This window comes from Siphateles boraxobius, unplaced genomic scaffold (assembly GCF_051911475.1).
Source record: "Siphateles boraxobius isolate OS27281-9 unplaced genomic scaffold, OSU_SipBor_1 46, whole genome shotgun sequence".
NCBI lineage: Eukaryota > Metazoa > Chordata > Actinopteri > Cypriniformes > Leuciscidae > Siphateles > Siphateles boraxobius.
The window spans coordinates 18,062,231-18,075,139 of record NW_027509097.1 but is presented as its reverse complement, the minus strand read 5'-3'; the positions used below and the strand labels follow the sequence as shown (position 1 = coordinate 18,075,139).

The window sequence follows — 12,909 nt, the reverse complement described above, 5'->3', positions numbered from 1 at the left end:
CCCACCCTCTACCCTGGCCAAAAAGAAGAAAACGAAAAGCAAGTAGACATTCTTTGCACCCAATGTGTATATTTGTTTCTATTCTTTGCACCCCATGTGTATATCAGCAGCCATATGTTGGGTGTAAAGGTGTTTTTGCATGTAGCCCCCTGTAATTGGACCAAACTCAGGGTGTATTCACACTTGGTCTCTTTCAGTCCTCAAAGTGAACTAAGAACAGTGACTATAGTGATATATGAACACCTCAAGCAAACTCAGACCCATTTGAAGTGAACCAAACTTTTTTTTGCCTTTGTCATTTAAGGTTGCAAATGCAGTCGACAGACAGTTTTTCAATACGATCAAATATTGGAAAGACGGATGAATGGGGTAAGATGTAGAACCATATTTTTCATTAGGCTGTCTGATTATCTCTTGTCTTGACTCATGTCTGTCTCATCTTTCAATCCACATGTGACAAAACAGTAACACTGAGCAGTAGTTATCAACCTTTTTCAACTATCAACTCTCTCACAAGTGCTACCCCTTACGAAAAAGAAGTATACTTCAAGTTCATTTTATGAAGTATACTTAAGTAATGTTCAAGTATATTTTTAAGTATACTTTATGTAGTAAGTATACTAATATCGATGTGTACTTGTAGTAGACTATTTCAATACTGCTTGGGACTAAATTGGCCCACTTTTAGTATATAAAAGTATACATTTAAGTGTACTACAAGTGTAAACTTTAAGTACACAACTAGGTTTCTCATTTTTAATGCATCTTTACTACAAGTGAACTTATAAGTATACTAGTAGTTTACTATTTTAATACAAGTAATATATTTTTTAGTTTATGAAAGTACACACTGAAGTGTACTCTCAGTAAACTACTTGTTTAGAAGTTTATACCGCAAGTATACTTGTACGTTTTCTTTAAGTGAACATAACATTATACTATTTATATATTATTTTGCACTTGCAGTATACTACTATGTTCAAATGTATATATTATTTTTTATACTTAAAATACATTTAACTACTTTAATTTTTAAAACATTTTATCAGCTTCATGTTTTCTTTTTTAACAACACTTTTACATAAGTAAGTTACATAAAGGCAACATTTTAAACAAAGAAGTTGAGAAAATCACATTTTTGTCAAAGACTGCGCCTTTATCAGATTCAGAATGATGTTCAAAACACAGATGGAGTAGGTCGAGCCCAACAACCCCAAAGCTTCACAGTCATTTTCTCTTCATGTGTGACGCTTCATTTGGTTCATTTGGTAATATTAAGCAGTTTTGATTTACAAGCTGTTTGATGATCATGTTATTTTACATTTGCGTGAGTAATCTACTATCACTTGGTTCAAACTCTTCTTCTCCTGTGTTTTGATCCGGAGAATCTGTACTAGAAGATGTGTCATAACGTCCCCTACCATATATAACAGTGAAAACATGGATAGCTGGAAAATTCAGTCAATGATGGGGAAAGAGTAAAGTTGAATTAAAGTAAATTCCGATGTACCGATGCCAGTGGACTAGCCTACACAAAATTTCAGATATGCAGAATTAGAAACATATCTGTTTTATATAAATATTCTAAACAATAATTTTACAAGTTTCATAAGACTGTATAAGAAAACTATGTAAAAAAAAAAGTTTATTTAATAGGCTACTCGATCAAAACAGTTAACAAAACTACAAGCCAAGTATACTTTGAATACTTAATTATACTTTTAAGTATATCTCGATCAAAAGATAGAGTACAAGTACAGGCCAAATATAATTGTACTTTTCTCTCAGTATAAGTCAAGTACACTTAAGTGTAATTAATTGTATTTCTATGAAGTACATAAAGTATATTTTTGAGAATTATATAAAATTTAGACTAAAAGTAAACTTTCTTATTGTTTGTTTAAAATAAGTTTACTAATAGAACACTTTAATAAACGTATTTTTCGTAAGGGACATACTGTAAATCCTAAACAAAAACAACAAAGCCAATGGAATGCGACAACAGATTCTCATTTTTTTATTGAGCTTACAAAAAATACACACCGTAAGTACTCTTGTTAACTAAATGATGTTCCAAGTAAGAACGCCAATATAGAGAGCTAAGTAAAAACATCATTATTTGAATGTTAAAATCATTACAGTATCTTCACTAAACTGATTAAGTGTGTGTGTGTGTCTGTGTGTCTCTGTATGTGTGTGTGTGCGTGTTTCTGCAGGGGAAGGCAGCAGAGGTCAAAGTGCGCTGGCTACCTTGCTCTTTGTGGTAAGTGATGGCTGATGTAATTTAATCCATACTTACACACAGTCTTAGTGTTTTAAAACCTGGTCCCTTTCAGACTTCAAAGTGTACTTTGAAGTGGGACTGATAATTGTTTTGGGCACAAGGAACTATCTAAGCATACTCGGATCCCTTTTAAAGTGAACTGAACTGAGACCACATGAGAACATGTGCACACTAGCCTTAAAGTAGTCATCTGGCTCAAGTTTGGTCATATGACATCTGAAGCAAATACATTCTAACCTGTTTGCCCTATACATTTGCTAATTCTATTTTGTTTATTTGGGTAATTTTATATGGTGTTTGCCAAACAGCAGTTATTTTTACAAAGTGAAACCTCCCATTATGAACCAAATGTAGTCCAATTAAAATGGCCTGTGAGGTGGACTGAACCAAAAACAACTCTTGTCTCTTTGTGTTCACATTATGAGTTCACTTAAAGATGATGAAGATCACTTTCTAGTCCACTTCAGCTCTGATGGGGTCTTAAGCCCAATTCACAGTTACATGCAGATGTGACGCAGATGCCTTTGTGGTGCCATTGCGTCTTTGCTGACCCCCTCTGCGCCCGACATAGAGGCCTTTAACCACATCCTTTCTGTGCTCATCCCGTTGTAGTGAGTATTTGCATAGCGACACGGTTAACCTGATGCAGAACTTCAAAGAGTAGACTGTAGGGATGACGAAGGTGTCTCAGTGTCCAAGTGACTGAGTCCAGTAGTTTTCACTTGGAACAAAATGACTGCTGTTTGACAAACGCCATATAAAATAAACCAAAATAAATGATCCAACAGAAAAAGGGGGTAAACCCTTATTTTTCAGCTTCAGATGACGTATCTTCCAAATTGAGCCAGAAGACTAGTTGTGAGCTGTAGCCTGTACGTGTAAGATGACTTGTGGACTATTTACAGTGGCAGAGTCTGGGAGGACACCTGGGAGCCGGCCAGCAAATTCTCCTGATGACCAATACTGTTGTACTATTTGTTTTGTATATATTTGTCAATAATTAAATTCACTATTGTTACATTTTATGATTTGTCTGTCAATCATTGACTGCACTGAATAATTAATGTGTCATGACTTTGTGCTGTATTTGATGGGAAAAGTCAGATAGTGGAAAGTTGCATGTAGTGAGAGTCAAGTCAAGTCACCTTTATTTATATAGCACTTTTTACAATACAGATTGTATCAAAGCAGCTTCACTGTGATAACATGAAAATAATACAACAAAGTTTCTTTCTAGAAGAAAATTACAAATTACATTACATTAGCAAGCCAAACTAAGCAAGCCAAAAGCCAAGGCAACCAGAAAAAGTACCAAATTGACATTATACTAACTGATCATGAAAATATTAGTCAGTATTGATGGTAATTTTGGAGCAAAGTAAATGGGCTCCTATCCCTGCATCCTTTTTTTTACCTCTGATCGCTAGCACACAACACTGTTTGTTTTTGTTATCATGGTTGTCTGTTCAGAACAATTATGAGAGTTCTTAAGACATTTTAAACATTCCCAATGAAGAGAAGAGGTACATTTATCAATTTTCATCAATGGAACATGGGTAAGCAATGATTTTTCAGGTCAGGAAAGAACTATAACAAAAAATATGAAAGTGAATTGAAATCACACAGCGTCTGAAGCGCCACTGAAGCCATTTTTTCATATCCTATGGGTCATACAAAGACAGATTGGTATCAAATTTCACAAATAATTTCCTCATCCTCTGTGTCAACAATCAACATACAGTATGTGCATGACATAAGGTGATCAGACTTCAGATATCAGAAAGACCGGAGACATGAGCCTGATAAATCGTTTAAGCCAGGGACATTTCCAGCTTGGCCATCAATATAATTTAAAAGTCTAATGTTTTCTTGTCATAAAACCAGGGAGAGAGGTAGGTTTCCTATGTTTCCCTGACAATAGGGAATGTGCCAGGACACTGAGGACATCAATCTGGTCACCCTGTCCCTGGAATGACTTGACTGTGGGCTGTTTACTAAGGCCTATGACAGTGGTAGGAAATATAAGGCCTGGCTGTGCAAGGTGGGCCACATGTGGCCTGATGTGCTGTTTAATCTGGCCAATGTCTTCATGATCAAAGGCCTCTGGTCTTAATTGTCAGGAAAATGTTGCATTATTCATGAAATACACTCAGTCCCCACTTCTTCTAACCCTAACCCTAACTATATCTATATTCTCCATGTCAAGTATGAGCTCTTATCCTCAGGCATAAGATATAGGGGACCCCAATGTAAACTAAATATTTCTAAACTATAGGCCTGATTTAAACCTACCTCAATTAAAAATTTAAATAATGATGCTTGAGGCTGCAGCGGTTGTGCAATAGCTTCATGATATAATGCATATAGGGTTGTGTGTAGGTTGAAAGATGAGCAATAGACTGTGGCTTTGATGTGCTTCAGTCTGGCTACATATCATTTTGTTTATGTTGTTTAAAGTATATGCCGGATGTATGATAAAATAATATGTTAAGTGTTATGTGTAAAGCATTTGAACTCAAGGCAAATATCCCTCTGGGGACAATAAAGGAGGCTATCACCTGCAAAGTGGTCTTCATGATATGTAACAATTAAAACGTTGTCGTGGGACTATAGCAAGCACATCATTGGAAAGGTCTCAACCTCGACAGTAACATTATGTCAGTCTGAAGAGGATACATTACTCCTGATTTGAATTATTGACCTCTGCTCTGAACCTTGAACCCAGTACATGTTTGAAGGCTTGTCATTTAGCAACAGAACGTGCAACACACATAGGACCAGCTGTTATAGAAAGCTCTGGACCTTAGCTGTCATGCAGATATGGTCTCCAATGTTTAACCACTGTAAGCACTGTCAAATATGTTAATAACCTATTTTGACCAATTTAACAATTAAAATGTTAAAATCTGATGACACCAGTGTGTTCCCCATCCCCCCAAAAACAGGGTATATGCAAAATTCTACACTGCCAACTTCTACTTATGATAAATATTCCAATATATTTTAAAACTACAACTTCCACTAGAGACACACCACAGAACACAGTTACAAAGCTAGTGTTACTTGTAGTTCTTCCGGGCTGGGTGGGTGGACTCGTTCGGCTCCTGTTTTTCTGCTGTCTGCTGTGAATGGGCTTCAACTACACTCAAAAAGTTCAAAACTGAGCAGTGTTGCTGCTTGTGACAAAACCACTGATTAACTATGTACATTGAAGCTATACTGGCGTTAAAGACCCCCTGACCTGCATTGCGGTAAATGGGATTCGCATTGGACCCGCTCGGACCACATTGTAGTGTTCTGTCTTACAGCATACTGTAATGTTTCACCAATAATCAGACTGAAATGATATTATTAAAATAATGTAATGAATACCATGATAACATCTAAATAAATGTTGATAGATGTAGCATTGTAGTTTTAAAAATATCAATAAACAAAGCAATCCAGCTTCCCTGGCAATAAGACAGGAATATTAACATTAAAAGAAATACATATAAACCATATGATCTCGTGAATAAATGTTATCTGTGTATCCATGTAAGATGTATCTAGGAGATGGAGGAAACTGTCATGATGAAATGTCTTCTTCCCCCTAGTACAGACACTACTTAAGACGACACACCACATTTTAGGCATTTATTAGCTTATACAAACACAAAAAAAACACACATAGCTCAGACACATAACAAAAATCACAAATGTAAAAAGTGAAGAGCATGTCAAGTGATTACAAAGGCCTGGTAGGGACTGACCCTGTGATACATGATGGGCAGCTATGGAGTGATGTGCAGTAGTGGTAGTGCAAAAGTAAACAGTGCAGGGATTTAATCAGTGCAAAGCTTTGCATGGTAAATATGACTATGGAAAAAAGAGTGAGAGCATAATAGTATTGCGTAACAAAAACAATACAAAGAAGATAAAATAAATAGAACAACAGAAACTTAAATATATATGTAAAAAAGAAAAAAAGATTATACAAGCCAACAGGGGTAAATGTTGGGACCACAGTCCAGAATGTGTAGAGGGGCTAATGTAGCCTGTAAGACAGTCCAATAGACAAAGTGATGTGATGGTTGGTGCAGGGTGAGACTCATGCTGAAAAGTTCATTTCTCCCCTAACCTTTTCTGTGACATTGAGTTGCTGGTTTGCCCTGGGGACAAAGGACCTCCTCAATGTTGAGCATGACAGAAGACTGCTACTGCAAATTATCCTCAGTTTGTTAAATGATTAAATCCAGCTCCATGCAAACACAGAGCCAGCTTTCCTTACCAACCTGTCCCAGCGGCACTCTTCTAAATGCAGACAACAGCATAAAAAAGGACTCTGGCCATGTTTAATCTTGGTCAGAGTCACTACTGGTATGGTATTCCTCAGAATTACTATCAAAGTTAATTTCTGTTTCAGTCAGAACTTGAACATAACATTTCTTTGCATGTTTTGCCAGGCTGTTGCTTGCTTCCTTGTTCTTCATCGTCAAGCTCTGTAGACCTCGGATACCATCTTGAAGCAGGCCCCACGTCTCACCTTACATGTTAAAACACATTGAGCCTTTATTAATTAGAAACATTCAGAAATATTGTAATGTATGCCAAGTATAACAAATACATACCTGATGTCACATTAGAAAGCTGGGATGACATCTGCTTCAGGGTGTCTGCACGGGTGCAAAGAGACTTCCAATGCTTGTTCATCTCTGCAATAAGAATCCTCTTCTCCTCCTCAAGTCTCCTTACTGCCATCACAATGTCGAACGCCTTCCTCTTTGTCCTTAGATCTACAGAGTCTGGAATACATAAATGAAACAAAAGTTGGTTGTATTTAAGATTAGTATTTAAAGAATTTCTGGGGTTACAATCGAGGCATGACAGATTTTGTGCCACTATGTGACTATTTCACATAGTAAACGGAATTGTGTACATACCACCGTGTGTAAGCTGCCATGGCCAAACAATCTCGTCAGATAAAATGTTGTCCAATGTCAGTTTTTCTGCATTAGGAACCAAGGTGTTGTACTTTTCCACTACAGAATTTAAGATTTTTTTTTCCTCCCTGATCTTTCGGCGGATTCGGGCACGTCCTTTGCATCCGTCACTATCCTTATAAAGACGCTGGGACCTCCTCTTAACACTTGCCACCAGCTCCTCAATTCGGCTGGCAACAGCGGCAACATCAGCATCATTTGGGGATGTTGTTGCTGAGAGGAAGAAATGGAGAGATCAGAAATATGCTTCTTGATTCCATGAAAAAATATTATTTCTGGTGTATGAGCAAAATAAAGCCTCAACAATCTTTTCATATTTCTCTGTAACTGAGAGGTTACACTTGTAGCTAAGGTTGAGTATAGTTAGGTTAGTTAGGTTCTTTATTGTCTCCATGGGGATAATCTTGTCCACACGTCATCAGCAATCAGAGTATGTGCTTTTTGATTACAATGAGTCTCTTTGCAATTGCAGTCAAGATAAGTCAATGATACATCAAGCACCATAGGTAAAGGTATAAAACAGTATAAAACAGTATATCCTACCTTCTGCCCACTCATTGATATCAATGATCCAGCTCTCCAGTTGATTGTCTGAGATGTCCATTTCCGTTTTCATGGCCTCCAGGTTATGCAACTGGCATTGCAGGGCTATTGTGGCCTTCAAACATAAATGACAATGAGGGAAACGCCTACCACTTTGACTATTGTTGATAAGGATTGTAAAGTACCTTCACTATTTGAAAACCACATACAACACTAATTAAATATACGAATACGTATATACGAATATACTGTATATATCAATATATGTGGTATGAACATTCAATATTTTATATCAAGGCACTAAAAAATACAATTGACACTACACATGCAACCATCCGTATATTTAATATATATTGAAGAATATCTGGGCAAGTCTTCTCTATATTTTTGTGATATATGCCACTTTATTTTACAATATCGCTATGCATTTTGTATAAGGGAAAACTGGTGTCTTTACCTTCCGATATCGGCGGGCAAGGGTAGAAGCCAAGTTGTCAAATTTTTGTTGGTTCCAGCACATGGCCATGATCGTCAGCATGTCTATGCGTCCTGCAAAAATAAAAAAATATGAGATTATCACCCTTCTTTCCAGTAGCAGTTGGAGAAGAAACTGTGCAGACTTGAATCACAAACTTTTCAGAGATAATAACTTACAGTACAGTACTATGGTACTAATCTGCTGTCTTGTGCAATTTGATTACTGTCCCATGAAAGGGTTAGGTAAATAGCACAGGATAGTGAAGAAATAGCATGAAACAGTGGTGCAGGACAGTAGTCGAATGGCATAGAGCACCATGGCAGGACGGTAGGTGAATGGTACTCTGATGTGTAATTTTTATATCGCACTGCCTTTCCTTATTATCCTCACGTCAAATAAAATAGGATGATGGTATTGTAATCGATCCATCCATTTGTGTTGAATATTCTGAGCTTTATATTTTCAGAGTCAGCATATATGCATGAGCTTAAAGTGGCTCACCCATGTCATCAGGATCAAAATTTACTGGTTACCTTACCTGCTTTTGACATGTGCTTTGTCGTAACAGCAATCCTTGAGAGGAAGGCGTTGCACTGCTCCACCTCTTCCCCAAGAGTCGAACCAGCCCCCTCCTGATATGCTCCACTCCATTTTACCTTTAAAAAAAAGAAAAGAAAAAAAAACCTAAGTGGCAACAATCTTATGCAGGATTTCAGGGAAAGAAAATGTCATGGACAATCATTTTCTCTTACCTCGCATTTGAAATCATGAGCTTTGGCATGAAAAACAGATAGAAATGGCCTCATGGTGAGGAGATCCTGAAGCTCAGGGCATTTCTCTGTCACTCTCCGGAGGTAAGGCCAGTACTTGCATGCCACATCCATTGCAAAAAATGTAACTGTCTTACAGGCCATTTGCTTTTGGAGGTACAGGGGGTAGGCAAAAATCTCCCCCCTGAACATATTGAGGGCACGAAGGAGAACCCCATGACGACATACAGCAAGTTCCAGGCCCTTCTCGTCTGTTTTTCCTGAGGACTTCTGAGACGTTTCACGCGCCGCTGACCATTGCCCTCCACAGACACCTCTTCCAGAGACCTAAAACATGGAAGATGGTTAACAGTCTAAACTTGTTCAAACAAAGTCCTCTGTAGGACGTGGTGTTTTATAGGTAAATATAGTGAAGTTGTGCAAGTTTACATGACTGGTTGAGGTATGGACATAGTCCACGAATCTTGCGACGTCATCATCATTCGCAATGAACACGCCATCAAAGATGGCTTTTTCCTCCGATCTGAATAAAAGAGAGAGATACATATTAACTTTAAATATTCATATGATTTTCAATTCACATCAGTTAATTTCAAAGTAATGGACTGTCAATGCACACACAGTACCTTGCTGCACTCTTGAATCTGTAGTGCTTACGGTTTCCATCAACGGATATTGCAAGCATGTCTGGGCTGCACGCTGGGCAGTCAAAGTGGTCCACCTGGCATAATTTGTCCACTTCGAATCGGACAGCTTCCCCACTCCAAGAAGCTTTTCCGGAAGCTGTCCGCTGTGATGTTTCCACTCTGTTTCAAAGAAGAGTTCAGTAAAAGATAACAAAAGAGAACAGTAAAACGGATCAAATTAAACAATATACTACACTGAAGTAAAATGTTCTAAATGGATACATTTTAGGATGTTTGTACTAACTTCGTAAACACTCCTTAGAATACATATCAAAGGAAATAAACAATGTGTAGACTTCACTCATACACTATACACTGGTGTATTTGGGGGACCTGGCCATTAAAAATACAGGATATTGTTTGACATTCAGTCTAAATCTATATGCAAAGAGGGCTACAACAGCTTCCATATTGTTTAGAAGTAAGCCTGTGCAATGTTTGGCCCATTAATCCAAGGGATCACTTCTGGGATCAGGAAATGATATTGGGGAGAAGATGTCAAAGTCTGTAGCCAATGGAGTTGAAGTTGAGATCTTCAGAATGACCTGTTTTTTCAGAAATGTCTCAGTGCAAACTGCTGATGAGAGACCATGAGTTTATGGTTGTTTATAAAGGGTCTAAATTTAACAACTTTTTTCCTAAACAGTGCAAATGTTTATGTGTACTATCATCATCATCATGCCCTCATAGTATTATTTATGGAGTTACACAATTATTACCACAAATACTTACACGGCCAAAGCGAACAGTGCGTTGATCCAGCATTCTAAGAAATGCTTGGCTAGACATCCCTGGTGCTGCCATCTTCAGCTCTTCAAAAGAAAAAAGGACATCTGTTGCGTACACAGTTGAATAGTGAGAAGTGGCAGGCCAGTAGTCATTGCGGATCAGGTCATCCACTCCAGGACTCCAAGTGGCTTCACATGCTTTGCATCTAATCTGAGGCAATCTGAGATCATATCGCCCTGGAAAAAGAAGGAAATATATACACAAAGTTAATTCTGACAGACCAAACTGTGTCATTCTGACAACTGAAATGGGAACTTTTGACTAAGGATGGATCAGGAGGACACTTCTACAAACATTTTGTAAGGCACTCTATTGGAAGTCACACTTTTGTCAGGCAAATTAACTGTGTTCAAACAAAGGTTAATTGTTTTCCTCCACATAGGTGGGCCCAGCCAATCTAATCAACACACAACCTATTGACACCTCTGGATTTCCAGCCATGATAAAGAAAATGTATTGCACAATGTAAAATGTATGAATGTAACATATTCATGATTCGTATATGTGCATAATTGTGACGAAAAGTGAGAGGGAGTATATACGAGGTGTGATCAGCAAATAGCTGTGGGTGAAATTCTGCAGCCACTTCTACAAAAGTGACCCCCTCCCAAACCCATAAAGTTCTTCTTACCATTCATTGTAACCACAACTATGGACAGTCCTGCGATGACACTGGACGATACTCGTAGACAACCGCATATTGTCTCTGGCATCTCCAAAGGTACAAGACGCTCTTGAAAAAAAAAAAAAAAAAACATGGATGAGAATTAAAGAATAACATTTATTTACTGGCAACTATTTTAAACAAGATGTACTTGACGGCTTCATCGACTTATCAGAAAACAGTATTTCGTTTTTCAGTCAAGTCTAAGAATGTGACTTTTAAAAACTTACCACACTGGGTTAGAACTCTCTCGACAACACAAGTTGTGGGAGGCAATGGATGAAAAAATGCATGTGTCATCGAATCCCTGTTGTGGAACACTTGACCTCGATGGACCCTGACATCACACTGGCCACAGAGGAATGGGTGTGGTCGGCAGTCAGAACAACGGATAACGGCTGGACTATTTCCACAATGTTGGCAGATCCGAGTTGCCGCATGTTGTCGAGCCACCATGGTGTTGACCAGTCGGGGTCTCTCTTTCTCCCACCACCCTGATATGAGGCTCTTTCGGGTCGACCAGTCTGTTGAGGCTTGAAGTGCCGTTTCATCCTCATGTATGTCCTCACCCAGGGAGCTTTTAAGCTCTTGAAGGAAGGAGTCTGTTAAAACAATGCAAAATATTTAAAAACAGTAGTTTATGTTAACAAAAGAGAATAGCATTGAACAATGGCCATTTTATAATAAATGAACATACAGTTTTGAACCAGTGAAGTCAAAATAAATAACACACCTGCAGTAACGGAAAGAAAGTCACTGGTCATTTCCGCACTGGTTTCCGGAGCATTGACGTGATCGACACCAGTCTTTCGACTCTGGCTGTGACTGGGACCTGCTGTAGCAAAAAAGCTGTTGCTTTTTACACTCAATGACACAAACTTTACCTGATGCCAGGCACAGGTACGTAATAATAACCTCAGATATGTTCTAATTCAGACCCATGACTTGAGATCATATTGTATACCATTCCTAATTAACATGAATGTAAAAAAAAAATCATACCTGCTTGTTTCCGGGATGATCTGGGCCTGCCGTAAATAATGTTTCCATCACTGTCCCTCTTAATCCACCTAACATCTTGCTTGCTGTTTGATGACTGACTGGTGGATGGATTACTGGTGGAAGGCTGACTGGTGGATGGAATACTGGTGGAAGGCTGACTGGTGGATGGTTCTGCTTCCTGGTGCATTCTAATGAGCTGTTTGAGGTGAGCTTGATGTTCAGCCTGATCGACAAGGTCACTCATCTCATTCAGGAGACGGTCCATCTCAGGATCAGACATGGCACAAAATATAAACACACTATAAACACACAGGGACAAAAAAAAGACAAAACAAACAAACAAACAAAAACCTCACTCAGAGGGGAGGGAGGAAGAGGGGGGGAGGGAGAGACAGTAAGACAGCAAGAGAGAGAGATAGAACACAATACAACAGTAGAGAGAGTAAAGATACAAGACAAATGTGGCTCTTAAAAGTGCCTTTTTTTTCGATGTAATGAGGTGCTGTTTTTTTTTAAAGGACAGGGATTAAGGAACCTACAGAGAAAGAGAAGAACAAATCAAAAAAGAATAGATCACCAAACTACACATTACAATATGAATAACTAGGCTACTAGGCTAAGAATAACTACTAGGCTAAGAAGTTAAGTAAATGCTGCTCTTGTTCATTCATGAAATCACAATTATAAAAAAGGTCATTGTGTGAGCAAGGG

The 12,909-nt window shown here is 38.2% G+C and overlaps 1 protein-coding gene across 1 annotated transcript; it reads right to left on the bottom strand.

The window, feature by feature from the left end:
• Positions 1 to 6,618: 6,618 nt before the first annotated feature.
• On the bottom strand, positions 6,619 to 12,478 carry LOC143710328 (uncharacterized). Its single transcript, XM_077201288.1, has 11 exons — positions 12,199 to 12,478; positions 10,588 to 10,708; positions 9,684 to 9,863; positions 9,487 to 9,580; positions 9,040 to 9,384; positions 8,826 to 8,943; positions 8,267 to 8,358; positions 7,810 to 7,924; positions 7,207 to 7,479; positions 6,895 to 7,068; positions 6,619 to 6,809 (listed from the first exon to the last, which is right to left on the bottom strand). The coding sequence occupies exons 1-11, from the start codon at positions 12,476 to 12,478 to the stop codon at positions 6,619 to 6,621; spliced, it is 1,983 nt and encodes a 660-aa protein (XP_077057403.1).
• Between the last annotated feature and the right edge of the window lie 431 nt (positions 12,479 to 12,909).